Here is a 14,624-nt window from a genome sequence, read left to right as displayed (position 1 = left end):
TTCTTTCATTCTGTGGGTGGTCTTTTCACTTTTTCCCTCCACTTTCTTAATGGTGTCTTTTGACTTACAACATTTTTAATTTTCATGAAGTCTGATTTATCTGTATTTCTATTTGTTATTTATATTTTTCATGTCATATATGAGAAACTGTTGCCTAATCCAGGGTCACAAAGATTTATACTTGTTTACTTCTAACGGCTTTGTAATTTTAGCTCTTTTACATTTAGGTCTTTGATCCAATACAAACTAATTTTTGTACATACGGTATAAGCTATGGGTCCAATTTCAGTCTTTTTCATATGGAGATCCAGTTGTCCCAGTACCATTTGTTGAAATGACTGTTCTTTCCCATCTGACGGTGTTAACACCCTTGTCGAAAATCCCTTGGTTATAAAATGAAAGTTTATTTCTGGACTCAATTTTACTCCTTGATCCATATGCCCATATTTCACTGACTTGATCACTGTAACTTTGTAGTAAGTTTTGAAATTGGGAAGTGTGAGTCTTCTTACTCTGTTATCCTTTTTCGAGATTCTTTTGGATGTCTGGGTCCCTTGAATTTCCATATGAATTTTAAGATCAGTTTGTCAATTTCTACCAGAAAATCTGGGAATTTGACGGGGATCATGTTTAATCTGTTGGTCAGTTTGGAAATGATGTGTTCTTAATGGTATTGAGTCTCTGATCCGTGAACATGGGTTATCTTTCCATTTATTTAGTTGTTCTTCAATTCTTTTCAACCATAGTTTGTAGCTTTCATTGTACAAATTATGCACTTCTTTTGTTAACCTTATTTTGAAGCACTTTATTACTTTCGAGGCTATTGTAGATGGAATCTTTCTTGATTTCGTTTTGTTTGTTCTTTGCTACTGTACAGAAATACAAGAGATTCTTCCATATTGATCCTCAGCTTAGCTGACTTCATTTAGTAATTCTGATAGTGTTTAAAAATGGGTTCCTTAAGATTTTCTACATATAAGATCTCGTCATGTGCAAATGGAGACAGTTTTCCTTCTTTCTTTCCAATTTACATGTCTTTTATCTCATTTTCTTGCCTAATTGCCCAGCTAGCACCTGCAGTAGAATGAATCAAAGTGGTGAGAAGTGCCCCCATTCAGACCAGGCAAAGAGCCTGGCGATTGCTCTCTCGGTCTCTGCTTTTGTGGCGAACAGAACGGCCTCAGCAGGCCCTGCAAGCCTGAGTCAGCACAGGGCACTTCTCGGGGCCCTGGTGTGATTCCCCGTTGTGCTGGTGGAAGATGAAGCCCGATCCCTACCAGGGCCCCCAAGCTCTGGCCTGGCTGTGTCCCGCCTTTGCTCCCCATTACTCTCCCTGGTTAAAGTGCTCCAGCCGCATGGGTTGATTGGTCAACTCCCAAACTGTCCGCCTCCTTGTCTTTCCACTTCCTGTGCTTTCCTCTGTGCTACTCTGCTCCCGGGTTTCCATGTGGCTTATTCCCTTATTTCCTTTGGGTCAGTGGTTCTCATATTTTTTGGTCTCAGGACAACTTTGTAATCTTAAAAGTTCCTGAAGGAGATTTCTGCTTCCAAGAAGATGGAGTATATACTTTTCCACATCTCCTGCTAGGCATAATTAAAACCCTAATATTACATACACACACACACACACACACACACACATCATAGACAGTCTCTGAAAAGAGGAAGGAGGCAGACTGACTAGGGCCCTCAGGACCCAAGAAAAAACCAGCAGTAAATTCCCTGAGCTTTCTTTTTCTCCTAAATCCCAGAATGGGTGCTGAGCGAGCTGGCGATCCAGAAATGCCAGCAGGTGCAGACCAGAAGAGCACCAAGAAAAGCCAGGTCTTTGGCCAGGGACCAAGGAAGGGGCAGCCTACAGGACAGGAAACTTTTCGACAACTATGACCCTCCCCTGGCCACAGAAACCACCACAGAAACACTGCTGCCTCCTCCTCGCTCCCAAGCAAAGCCTGAGTGCAGCACCTAGACGCCGCCCCCCTGCCCCCGCAGCTAGCTTTTGTGTGGCAGCCCCGCCCCCGACTGCAGTGAGGTCAGCGGGCTGTCGCCACTCTCGGTATTGAAAATATCACTGGAGACTACGCAGGCATAATGGCAAGATGCCCACACTGGTCCTGGCCAGGGCGGTAGAAGCGGAAGCCTTGTGGGAAGCAGAATCCCCGCCCCTAGTGGTAATGAGACCTCCCCTGAGGGTACCAGTGGAGGCCCAGTGGGGACACCAACCTGGCAGTAATGAGGTGCTCGCCCATGTCATGCTGATGGATGTGAGAAGCAGCCACTTAAAAGATTTAAATATCTAGCGTCTCACAACACTCAAAATGTCCAGTTTTCAATCAAAAATCATTTGTCGTACACCAAGACTAACACTAAATTTAAGAAGACGATCAATAGATGTTAACACGAAGGTGATAGAGATGTTAGAAAGATCTGACGAAGATTTTAAAGCAGCCATGAAAAACATGCTTCAACAAGCAATTATGAATACTCTTGAAACAAAATTTAAAAATAGAAAGCCTCGATAAATAGAAGATATAAAGAAAAACCAAATGGAAAATTTAGAAGTAAAAAAACACAATAACAGAAACTTAACTCGTCGGATGGGCTCAGTGCAGAATGGAGAGGACAAACGATCAGGGAGCCGGAAGAAAGAACCGGCGCTATCCCGAACGACAGAGAAACTGAACCACAAATAAATAAGCGGAGCCCCAAGGACTCGCGGGACCGTAAGACCTGACGTTCACGTTCATGGAGTCCCAGAAGGAGAGGAGAGAGGGCGGCTGAAAAAGTACTCAAAGACATAATAGCTGAAAAAGTCCCAAATGTGACAAAAGGCATCAATCTACAGACTCGAGGTGAGCAAATTCAAAGTGGATAAGCCCGTAGAAACCAACGCCAAGACACATCGTAAACAAACTTCTGAAACCTAAAGCAAATAAAACCTGTTCACAGCAGGATGATTAATATGAGAGAAAATTTCTCACCAGAAAGCACGGAGCCAGAAGCAGATCAGAGCTGAAAGGCAGGAGCCATCAGCCCAGAGTCCCATGTCCCTCAGGAGTTAGGAAGCAGTCAAGACAGTCTTAGCAGACCTATCCTTAAAAGAACAGCTAGAATAAGTTCTCTAAGTAGAAAGGAAATTTAAAAAAAAAAAAAAAGAAAAAAAAAAGGCATCTTGGACCACCAGGGAGGAAGAACCATGGTGATCATGTCACGATATACACAAGCACCCATTCATCGTCACACACCTCAAACTGGCGCCCTAATTTGAAAAGGGCCCCGAGGGAGGGAGGCCGTGGAGGGGAGGGACCCCCACTCTGCTCTCATTTGGGGATGTGGGCAGGGTCCCTGCGTGGAGCCACAGTGGAAACCGGAGAAGCTGGGCTAGCTTCGAGGGTTCCCAGTCCCAGCAGAGCAGCAGCAGACCGGCCTCACATTGACTCTAACTCCCTTGAAGACGGAACCACATGGCAGCTGGGCACTGATGGGAGCCCACGATGGGTGAGGCCTCAGCCCTGTGCCAGCGACTCCCCCGTGGTCAGCATCTCCTCGGTGGTGCAGCTGTCCGTCCACAAGGGCCCAGGGAACCTGGTCAACAGGCCCACACTTATACACGCACGAACCACTCAGGCACGCACCCATGCCTGTGCACACGTGCACTCGCACGCACGGCCTGGGTCCCCCGGACTTTGAAGCTTCTTTCCTCTCACGATTGCTTTCTTGGTTCTGGGAAATATGCCACTGAAAACCCAAGCAGAACATGGCCACCTAGAAGTGTTTGTAGGCTCGGTGTGTCTGACGGCCCTCACCTTTCCGGGCCTGTGACCCCATCTTCCTGGGATGGGGCAGGGCTGTAGGCCCACAGTGAGCCACGGGAGTGGGAGACCTTCAGATGACCCCAGCCCCCAACTCTGCTCCTGTGGCCCCCACCCTGTGGTGCCTGGCTCCACCCTGTCCCCAGACAGACTGGAAGCAGTGAGAGGCTGGGTGCCACGCTGCAGGGCAAGTGGAACCCTAGCCCATGTGCAGTGGGCAGGGGACAGAGCTCGTGAGCCTAGAGTCAGCAACAAAAGCCACCTTGTGCTTCGGCTCTTAGCTCAAACCCACTCGCCAACCACACTGCACTCAGAAGATGTGTGCTCCTGGGCACAGAGGCTCCACCATGCTGGGGCCGGCGGGTCCTTGGACAAGCTGCAGGGAACACAGGGCAAAAGGCAGGCTCTGAAGAGGCTTCGAGGACGAAGGACCCTCGTGTGGCTTAGACAGGGTGAGCATCAGCGGGCCCTGCTACTGGAGGGAGACCCATGTCTACCCCCAGGCATTCCCCGAAGCTCTCCCCCAGTGCTGAGACCCACTGACTCTAAGAGGCCATGGCTGGGACGTTGTGGGCTCTACAGTGAAACTCTTGTGAAGAGGGACATGGGCTCCATGGGGGCACTGCTGGCATGGCCAGCTGCCCTACCCTGCTTGGGCTTCTGGTAGTGGGGTGCTGAATGACAACAGATGCCTCAGGAGGACCCACCAGACACCTGGACCAAGCACAGACCAAAGCAGCTTCTTAAGTGGAGTGGGGACAGGGACCGGGGAGCAGGGGAGGCTTAGAAGAGGTGCCCCGGACACGATCTGCCTGCATCAATGATGGGGACAGGCAGACAGAAGCTGATGCTCAGCTCTGCAGGGACACAGGTGGGCTGGGCAGGGGCGTGGGCAGCCTTGGCCTCCAGGGATGTGACCAGGTGGAAAAAATGACAGCAGACCGGCCCGCGGACCACTCAGTTTATGGGTCAAGCCAAATGCAATGCAAAGTTGTTTCTGCTGTTTTTTAACCAAAATAAATAGATCTGTCCCTGTCACAGCTGAGAGGACACTTCCCCTCACCTGTCCCTCCTGTCCCTTCCTGACTGGCTTTTGGCACAGCAGAGAGAATGCTCCAGAGTCTCCATCGTGTGAAAAGGACCCAGGAAAGAAGACTGGGCAGGCGGCCAGCCACCGGGGAGGTGACCGGAGTGCAGGACCCAGCCCAGCAGCTGTGTCCTGGCCATGGGCCCTGAGCGGCGCTTCGTGACCACGCAGCCCGCGGCCCCTCCCCACGCCAGACCAGGCTGTCTGCTGCCCCCCGCCTGCGGCCCTGGGGTCAGCGGGCTGCCCCCACCACCCGCGGGGCTCCTGTTCCTCTCGCCCCGCACCCCCACGAAGGCCACTGCCGGACAGACGTCAGAGCCTGGGGAGCGCCGGCCGTGTGGACGGCCAGGCACGGGAGGGGACAGCGGCCTGTTTCCTAGGTGAGCGAGCGGCGTGTGCAGTGCAGGGGCAGACACGGGAGCGGGCAGCGCCGAGGCACAGGTCTTTAGTGAGAAGCGGGGGCAGGCGTGGGCGCGGAGACCAGGCCACCGGCAGCTACGAGAACTTCTTGAAGGCGTCCAGGTCGAAGGCAGTGTCCAGTAGGCGCTGCAGCTCCGTGAGGTGGGTCTTCTTGTTGCCAGTGGCTGGAGCCGCCGCCGGGTCCCGGCCAGCATACCTGAGGGGCGGTGACGGGGCGGTGAGGGCAAAGGCCACGGAGCGGCCTGGACCCGGTCCCCAGCCCCGGCCCCAACCTACCACACGGGCTTGGCGCGGCTTATGGTGGTCCGCAGCCGGGGCTTCACGTAGTCGTAGTAGCCCTGGTTCTTGTGCTCCTCCTGGCACCAGGCCAGCTCGGCCTCGGGGTACTTCTGCACCTCCTGCAGCAGGAGGTCGAAGGGGAACGGGGACAGCTGGGGAGAGGGAGGGGCTGCTGTCAGCAGAGAGGCTCAGAGTGGCCGGCGCCCCCTGGAGAGCTCAGGGTCCGGATGCCTGGAGCCGCCGCCGGCCCTCACCTGCTCTATCCGCGTGATGGCCACCTGCTCCACCATGTCGCGGGCTTTGCGCTCCCGGGTGAGGTCGTAGTACACCTTGCCGGTACAGAAGAGAAGTCTCTTGACGTTTCCTGGGTTCTGGGCCGCGGGGCCATCCTCTGGGATCACCCGCTGGAAGTGGGTTCCTGTGAGAGAAGCCCCAGGGACTTGGCTGAGGACGCCAGGGTGCTCCCGCGGCTGCGGTGCCGGAGTGACGGCCCTGCAGCCAAGTGCCAGCGCTGTGCCCCTCCCGCCAGCCTCTGATGTCTCCGAACGGTCCGGACCGATGGCGATGGGAAGCGCGCATTAAAAACAGGCCATGTGGGCAAGGCCGGCGTAGGTGGCAGGTGATGGCACCTGGTGTTTCAGAGCAGCCCATCTCGGACGTGGGGGGCTCCGTCCAGGGCGGCATCAGGGCGCTCTGCTGGGCGCGCTCAGGAGCTTCCAGGCGCACACTCGCACACGGCCGGACCGTGCCCACGGGCACAGAGCCGACCTCGGGAGGCTGCGTCCAAAACGAAGGGCTTAGTGATGTGCACGCAACGCGCCAGCATCGGAAGGGAGCAGCCCCTGTGTGACAAAGGCCAGGGACGAAGCCCAGCGAGCATCGTCTCAGTGGCCGCACCGAATGCTTTTCCTCCAAGGTTAAGAACAAGACAAGGCGTCCACTCCCACTTCCAGTCACCACACACTGAAGTCCCAGCCAGAGCAGCTGCGTGAGAACAGAACGTAAAAGGCATACGAATCGCGGAAAGAGGAAAATCATATTTGTAGATGACGTGATAGTGTGTGTAGAAAACCCTGAAGATCCCACAAAAAACCATTCAGCAGTTTCAGGATAAAAAATCGAGAGTGAGAACTCAGCTGCACCTCCGCACGGTAACGACGAACCACCTAAAACGAAGGAGAAAACGACTCCATCTTTTTACAACAGAAAGCGAGCACCTACTTCCGTGTCCTTCTGCAAACTCCCACATGTGTATCTCTATATGCTTTTTAAAAATTAGTTTCAAACACGAAAATGATCCCATTTAAAATTGCATAAAAATATAACATTTAGGAATAAATTTAAACAGCAAGGTGAATGATCTGTACACTGAAAACTACAAAACTTGCTGGAAGACACGGACACAGACACCAGAAGTGGAGAGACACCTGTGTCCATGGGCCAGAAGACTTAACGCTGCCGAGATGTCAGCACCGCCCGCAGTGATCTGCGGGGTCAGTGCAATCCAATCACGATCTCATTTTTTGTAGAGATAGGAAAATCTATCTTAAAATTTGTGGAATCTCAAAGGACCCCAAATAGCCAAAACTATTTAAAAAAACAATAAAACTAGAGGACTCACATTTTCTGATTTCAAAACCTGCTACGAAGCTGCAATAATCAAACCGTGTAGAAAGGACAGTCTTTTTAACAAGTGGTCCGGGGAAAACCGGACAGCTGTGTACATGAAGCTGGACCCTTATACCACATACGAACATGAACTCAAAATGTAGTAGAGACTTAAACGTAAGAACTGAAACTATAAAACTCGGAGAAGAACACCAGGCAAAAGCTTCGCAGCACTGAATTTGGCAGTGATTCCTTGGATATGACACCAAAGGCATGGGCAACGAAAGAAAAAATAAGACAAATTTGATCATGAAAATTTTAAAATTTGGTGCATCCAAAGACAACACACAGAATGAGACAAAACAGTTGCAATTCATATATCTGATAAGGTATTAATACTCAGCATTTAGAAATAACTAAAACTCAACAACAACAAAAAAACACAATCAAAAAACGGGCAAAGGACTTAGACATGTCTCCAAAGATGATGCAGAAACAGCCAATAAGCACGTGAAAAGATGTTCCACGTCATTTAAGGAAACACAAATCAAAACCGCAAGGAGACACTACTTGTGGCCATTAGGGTGACTATTATAAAAGAACAGAGAAAAAACTGGCCAGGATGTGGAGAAAGCGGCACCCCTGCGCGCCGGTGAGAATGTGAGCGGCTGCGGCCGCCGTGGAGGTGGGACGGCACCCCTCCAACAGCTAAAGAGGGACCACGCGACCCTGCAGCGCTGCCTCTCGGTGTGCACAGGAAAGAACTGAATGCAGGTCTCAGAGGTGTCGGTGTGGTCATGCTCACAGCAGCGCGACTCAGGACAGCCAAAAGGCGGACGCAACCTGGATGTCCAGGGACCAGTGATGGATGGCCACGTGTGGTGTGTCGCACCGTGGGGTATGACTCAGCCTTAAACAGGAGGGGGATTCTGACAGGCTGCAGTGTGGTCGGCCCTGGAGGACACTGTGCGGAGTGAAATAAGCCCATCACAGAAGGACAAATCCTGAGTCCACCTTTAGCAGGTTCCTGGAGGAGTCAGACCAGAGAGACAGGCAGTAGATGGCAGAGGAGGAGGGGGCATCGGTGCTGACTGGGACAGTCCCAGTCCGGGAGGATGAAGAGAACTAGGAGCATGGACGGTGGTGATGACTGAAAAACTACATGAATGTGCTTAACATGCTGAAATGCGCGTGGTTAAGATGACGACGTTTGTATGTGTATTTCACCACAACAACAAAACACTGGGAGAAACACAAATAGGAAGTCGGCCTTGACGGAAGACTGAGCTGCCCACGGCTGGGAGCGGGTGGGTTCCCCTGGCCCCACGAGCTGAGGCACATCGGGGCCGCCCCACACGGTGTCAGCCACCTGCTGTCCCCTCTTCGGGCAAGAAGCCCAAGGCCGTGGGCCTGCCCTTGAAACAACAAGCTGGCGTGGGACTTGGCAGGTCCTACTCCTGTGCCTTTCCTGTCCCCGGCTACAGGGAGCTGCCTCTGGGAGCAGTGCCAGGCGGTGGGGGACTCTAAACTCAGCCTCGTTTTCTGGAAGCCTCTAAAGGGGTCCTGGGCACGCACCCAGGAGAAGATGACAGACTCGTGCAACCGCAAGACATACTTTGTCACCAAGTCTGATGCCTGTGTTCTGCGATCCTTACCCAAAGACCAAAAATGTGGCAAAGGCCACAGAGAGATGCACAGGTATGTGTCCCAAAGCCCCACAGCAGCAGCCGAGACCCCGCAAGGCCTGTCCGCTCACCCACCTGGAAGCATCTCATCGAAGCTGGTCCTGGCCTCGGGGTGCCGCAGCAGGGACTTGGGGGTGAAGATGATCAACTGAAACAGAGAACCGCAGGCTCACGTCGGGCCAGGTTCGAAGTGTTCTAGGGGGGTCGGCGGTCAGGGGCTGTCCGGGTCTCGTCCTCAGACGGGGCTCTGGCACTGTCCTCCCCACTGTGCCATCAAGACGAGGCACAGGTCGGGGTCGCAGAGTGGAAATGGACGATGCCGCTTCCTTCTGCCTGGCTCTCCTCCACCCCGGGGGGGCTGGACCCTGCTCGGTCAAGCACCCACTTCTCCAGGGCCCATCTAGCCTGCTTTGAGCCCCAGGCATCCCCAACCTGCACCCAGGAGAGAGCCCTGAGCCTTGCTCTGGCGGCCCTGCCCGGGGCAGCTGTCCTGTGCTGTGGGCCCATCTGGCCTTGCACTTGGACCTGTGGGAGCCAGGTGCTCTCCCCCGAACTCTGCTCTTGCTCCCACTCGCCCTCTGGACACCACGCAGGAGCCCACTCCCTGGGGAGCCCCAGCCCCCTCAGCCCCTGCTGGGGCTCAGCGTGCCACCCACGGCCGCCTGCTCACATGGCTAGCCTCCCGCGGGGCTGCCCGGCCCCCCAGCAGGGGCGCCACTGACCGGCTTCCGGAAGGGCAGCAGGATCTGCCGGCGCAGCACATGGAAGAAGTTGCCGGGCGTGGAGCAGTTGACGACCACCCAGTTGCAGTCGTACAGCTGGCTGATGTCAAAGTTGGCTTCCGTGAGGTCCTATGGCGAGGAGGTGACGGCCAGGGGCCCTCAGGGCGTGCGAGGGGACCCTGACCAGAGTTGCCCCATCGGCCCTGCTCTTAATCCTGCTCAGGACCCTGATCGCCGCTGCCCACAGCCGGCTTTGGGCTCCCTCGCACACTGACCGCGCCTCGCTTTCCTTCGGCCAACCAAGTTTCACGGAGCCGAGCCCCGACACCCCCGAAGCATGTGTGACTCTGGCAGCTGTTCCCAGAGCGAGTCCATGCCACAGCAGGAGGCGCCGTGCTCTCGCCCGGCCCGCCCACCCAAAGGGCAGGGTGCCGCCACTCACCGGCAGGACGTCCGGGTCGTCGTTGCACATCTGCAGGAACCTCTCGGGCCGCGCGGAGGAGTGTTCTGGGCCCTAGAACCAGACGTGAGTCACGGTGGCGGCCGCGCGCACGGCTTCCGCTCCCCGACCCCGCCTCGGCAACCCCCCTTGCCCCGGCGCCGAGGGGCGACCGCGCCAGGCCAGCGCCTGCGCTCCTGGCTCCGACCGGTTTCCACCGCTCGGCTTTAAGAGGTAATCGCGAGGTCCCCGGAGGGCAGGCCCGGGCTCACCATGCCCTCCATGCCGTGCGGCAGCAGCAGCACGATGCCGTTCTGCCGCACCCACTTGGCTTGTCCAGGGCAGATGAACTGGTCGATGATGCACTGGGCTGTGTTGTGGAAGTCGCCAAACTGAGCCTCCCAGAGCACCAGGGCGTTTGGACTGGCCATGGCGAAGCCCAGCTCGAAGCCTGCGGAGCGAGGGCGTCAGGGCGCGGCAGGGGCGGGGACAGGGCGGGGGCGAGGCCGTGGGCCGGGCACTCACCCAGGACGCCGTACTCCGACAGCGAGCTGTTGCACACGGTGTAGGGGGCCTGGTTGGGCCACAGGTGATTCATGGGGATACAGGTTTTCTTGTCTACGTTCTGGTCATGTAGCACGTGGTGGCGGTGGCTGCAGCAGGACAGCACAGATGAGCAGGCAGGAGCCGGCTGGCCCTGTGCGACACACAGACCCCGCACAGGCAGTGGCCTGAGAGCCACAGAGCCCAGCTCCTGCGACGCAGCCACATCGAGTGGGACAGCGTGCCCGGGGCCTGGGCCGTCTTCTTTGGGGACGGGAGCGCCAGAGCCCTGCGCTGTCACCTACGCTCCAGGGCCCGCGAGCACCTTACCTGAAGGTGCCCCGCTCCACGTCCTGGCCGCTCAGTCGGATGTGGATGCCCTCCTTCAGCAGGGAGCCAAAGGCCATGTACTCCGCCAGGGCCCAGTCCACAGTCCTGTTCTTCACCAGCTCCCCGCGGGTTTTCAGGATCCGGCTCAGCCCTGCAGAGACACGGTGCTCGCCAGCCGTCCCTGCCCTCCCGTGAGCTGAGCAAGCCCTGTCGGGAGGGCGGGGAGGGGCGCCCGTGGAGACAGGCCAGGGAGAGGCTGGACGTCCCACCTTTCCCTCCACTGACACCAGTGAGGGCCACGCCCGGCGGTGGGGAGGGGAGCGGGCTCCCCACCATCAACCCCCTGCCTTGGGTGAGTGAGGACCGCGGCGGGGAAGCCGGTCCTGCGCTGGAGAGGGTCTCCGAGGGTCAGTGCGGGGTCCTTGCCTCCATGGATGGTGAAGTTCTCCACGGGCACAGAGCTGGCCACGTTCCCAATGTGCGTGAGGACATCCTCCGCCAGGCCCGTGGAGGGGCAGGACATACTCCTGGGCTGCCCGTCCAGGGTGAAGAAGCCTAGGACAGGAGGGGCAGGCTGGCTGTGCCGCACGCTGCGAGTCCCGCCCCGCGGCCACACCAGCACCGTGCAGAGGCCTGCAGCGTCGCCCGCGGAGGCCCCTGACGCAGAACCCCCGCGTGACGCCCCACTCACCAGGCCAGGGAGAGTCCAGCCAGTGCTTGATGTGCAGGATCTTCTCGTCCTTGGACCTGGCGAAGGCCTCCTCACAGATCTTGTCATACTTGGAGATCTCCTCCTGCAGGGCGGCCCCATGGGCGTCAGGGCGGTCCCCATGGGCACCGGCCGCAGCCCCACCTGCCACGCAGCCACTGCCAGCCCCGCCCCTGAGCACCTAGCACGGCCCCGCTCCGAGCAGGGCCCGTGGCACCTCTCACCCCAAACACCGCACTGCCAGCTAGAAAGGCACACGGCGCCACCGCCCAGTGCCGTGCCGTCGGAGAAGCCATGCGGCGCAGCGCTGCAGCACCAAGCACTCTGCACGTCCTCACTGGGACGGCGGCTCTGCCGGGAGCGCCGGCCCGGAGCTGGCCTGGCCCCCAAGCTCGACAGGGCCCGGCGCGCGCACCTCGTACTCAGGCTGGTTGACCACGCCCTGAGACACCAGCAGCTCCGCGTACTTCTGCAGCACCGGCTTCTGCTTGCGGATCTGCTTGTACATGAGCGGCTGCGTGAACATGGGCTCGTCCATCTCGTTGTGGCCATTGCGCCGGTAGCACACCTAGGGGCAGCCAGACACCGGTGTCAGGGACCCTGGGGCTGGGCTCGGCATCTGCGAGGCCGGGCCCGGCCCTCCCGGGTGAGGCCTCGGGGGTTTACCTCTAGGCCCAGGGTCCTGTCTATCGCTCCTCCACACACTACAGCTGCCTGGACCGTCACGTGAGACGAAACGAGAACGGCCTGGGAACGCCCCGGGACAGGGCCCGAGTCACTCACCAGGTCCACTACCACGTCCTTGTGGAAGGTGCTCCTCCACTCGGCAGCCACTTTGCACACGTACATGACAGCCTCCGGGTCGTCAGAGTTCACGTGGAAAATTGGGGCATTCACGACGCGGGCCACGTCGGTGGGGTAGGGTGAGGAGCGGGCCATGCGTGGGTCCGTGGTGAAGCCGATCTGCAAGGGACATACAGCTTGGCCAGGGGGCACGAGACACGCTGCTGGGCGTGGTGCTGGAGGGCATGTGGGGGCCAGGGCTAAGACACACACGGCCCAACTTCTGAAAACTGAGGACAAAGGGAAAAAAAAACTTTCCCATACAGAAAACTCTTATTGGCAAATTCTTTTATTGGCAAATTCTACTAAACATTTACAGAAATCTTTTATTGGCAAATTCTACTAAACATTTACAGAGCGAATAGTATCGATTCTATACAAACTTTTCCAGAAAACAGAAGAGGAGGGAACATTTTCCAACTTATTTTATGAGGCCAGTATCACCTTAATATCAAAACCAGAAAGACGGTAGGACAAAACTACAGACCAACATCTCTCAGGAACAGACACGAAAATTCCATATTCAGAAAACAACCACCATTAGCAGACCACACGGCCACCTTAAGAGATGCAGAGAAGTATATGACGAAAGTCGATGTCCATTCCCGATTCTCTGTCCACGTGCTAGGAACAGAAGGGGGTCCCCTTGCCTGACAAAAGACACCCACACAACCCCACAGCCCCGCGCCCCGTTTATCACCAGGTCAGACCACAGGCTGAACGCTTCCCTTCTAAGACTGGGGCCAGGGACAGGGCCTGCACATCGCCCACGTGACACTGTGATGCGTTCCCTGCCAGTGCCGTAAGGCAAGGAAAAGAAGCACACAGCACATACACACCGACCAAAACGGAAGAAATAAACTCTCCAACTGGACCACACGATTACATCTGTACAGAATATTCCAAAGACTCCTCAGAAAAACCTAAGTTTTTGAGTTTAATAAAGTTGTACAAAATGTAAAACTAAGTTACTTCTATATCCTAGTAACAATTAGAAAAAAATTTTAAAGTACTATTAATAGCTCCAAAATAATAAAATATTCCGGTATAAATCTAACAAATCACGTGCAGGATCTGTGTGCTGAGAACTACAAAATACCTATGAGCCAAACAAAAGAAAATCTAAGTCTACAGCCATGCTACCCTGAACACGCTCGATCTCCCGATCTCTCGATCCCGGCTGATCTCGGAAGCTAAGCAGGGTCGGGCCTGGTTAGTACTTGGATGGGAGACCACCTAGGAAGCCCAGGTGCTCTAGGCGTAAAAAAAAAAGAAAATCTAAGTGGCGAGACCCATTGTATTCTCAGACTGGAGGGCTCGGCCCTGTTCTGACTGTGATTCTTCTCAAACAGACCTACTGACTCGGCGCATTTCCCATCAAGACACAGCACGAGTTTCCGCGGGGATGGACACAGGTTCTGAAGCTCTCGTGACGCAGCAAACCATCCGGAAAGGCAGAACGGCTGAGGACAGCAGCCAGGTTGGAGGACGCACACGGCTTGGTTTGAAGCCTCACAACGAAGCTACGGGGTCAAGACAGTGTGGTTTGGCAAAGGACAGACTCACGAAGGCCCACGTGCTCGCGGTCACCTCATTTCAACAAAAGAAAGTCCTTTCAACAAACTGTGCTAGAACGACTGGATATTTATGAGCGAGAAAAAAACTCCAAATGTAGCATAGATTAAATATAAAACACAAAACTAAGAAATTTTTACAAGATACGGAGAAAATCTGTGACCTTGGTAAGGCAAAGTTTTCTTAGATCTGACACCAAAAACACGATCCGTAAAAAGAAAAAATTCATAAATTGAACTTCACCAAAATAAAAATTGTACTCTGTGAAAGATACTGGTAAGGGAATGATCATGATAAACCCCAGACTAGGAGAAAATCTTTACAAAACACATCTCTGACGAGGCTTGCATCCAGAATCAGTAGACGACTCTCAAATTTTAATAAAACAACAAACACCACCGCCCCTAGGCAAAACTCTCAACAAACCCTTCATACAAGAAGACAAGCAGACGACTAGTGTCACGGAAAAGTGCCAATGCCGTTAGCATTTAGGGAAACGCAGAGCGGTCACATTTATTCTACGACAGTTCACACGAGCTGGTGACGTGCACCCTTGGATATGGCTGGCGGAG

The 14,624-nt window shown here is 55.1% G+C and overlaps 1 protein-coding gene and 1 pseudogene across 2 annotated transcripts in view; one reads left to right on the top strand and one right to left on the bottom strand.

The window, feature by feature from the left end:
- Nucleotides 1–4,758: 4,758 nt before the first annotated feature.
- The window catches only part of OGDH (oxoglutarate dehydrogenase), a 48,139-nt gene continuing 38,273 nt past the window's right edge, over nucleotides 4,759–14,624 (bottom strand). For both annotated transcript variants that reach the window (XM_011384758.2, XM_023525767.1), the window contains 13 exons: nucleotides 12,418–12,597; nucleotides 12,050–12,202; nucleotides 11,617–11,719; nucleotides 11,352–11,480; nucleotides 10,926–11,076; nucleotides 10,578–10,705; nucleotides 10,325–10,503; nucleotides 10,056–10,127; nucleotides 9,614–9,742; nucleotides 8,967–9,039; nucleotides 5,853–6,016; nucleotides 5,596–5,750; nucleotides 4,759–5,515 (listed from right to left, as the gene is read on the bottom strand). In XM_011384758.2, the coding sequence (XP_011383060.1) occupies nucleotides 5,395–5,515; nucleotides 5,596–5,750; nucleotides 5,853–6,016; nucleotides 8,967–9,039; nucleotides 9,614–9,742; nucleotides 10,056–10,127; nucleotides 10,325–10,503; nucleotides 10,578–10,705; nucleotides 10,926–11,076; nucleotides 11,352–11,480; nucleotides 11,617–11,719; nucleotides 12,050–12,202; nucleotides 12,418–12,597 (1,737 nt within the window). In that variant the 3' untranslated portion in view covers nucleotides 4,759–5,394. The remainder of the gene's footprint in view (nucleotides 5,516–5,595; nucleotides 5,751–5,852; nucleotides 6,017–8,966; nucleotides 9,040–9,613; nucleotides 9,743–10,055; nucleotides 10,128–10,324; nucleotides 10,504–10,577; nucleotides 10,706–10,925; nucleotides 11,077–11,351; nucleotides 11,481–11,616; nucleotides 11,720–12,049; nucleotides 12,203–12,417; nucleotides 12,598–14,624) is intronic.
- LOC111733702 lies at nucleotides 13,604–13,738 on the top strand (annotated as a pseudogene).

Source organism: Pteropus vampyrus, unplaced genomic scaffold, assembly GCF_000151845.1.
Source record: "Pteropus vampyrus isolate Shadow unplaced genomic scaffold, Pvam_2.0 Scaffold620, whole genome shotgun sequence".
NCBI lineage: Eukaryota > Metazoa > Chordata > Mammalia > Chiroptera > Pteropodidae > Pteropus > Pteropus vampyrus.
This window is presented reverse-complemented; position numbering and strand designations above follow the sequence as displayed.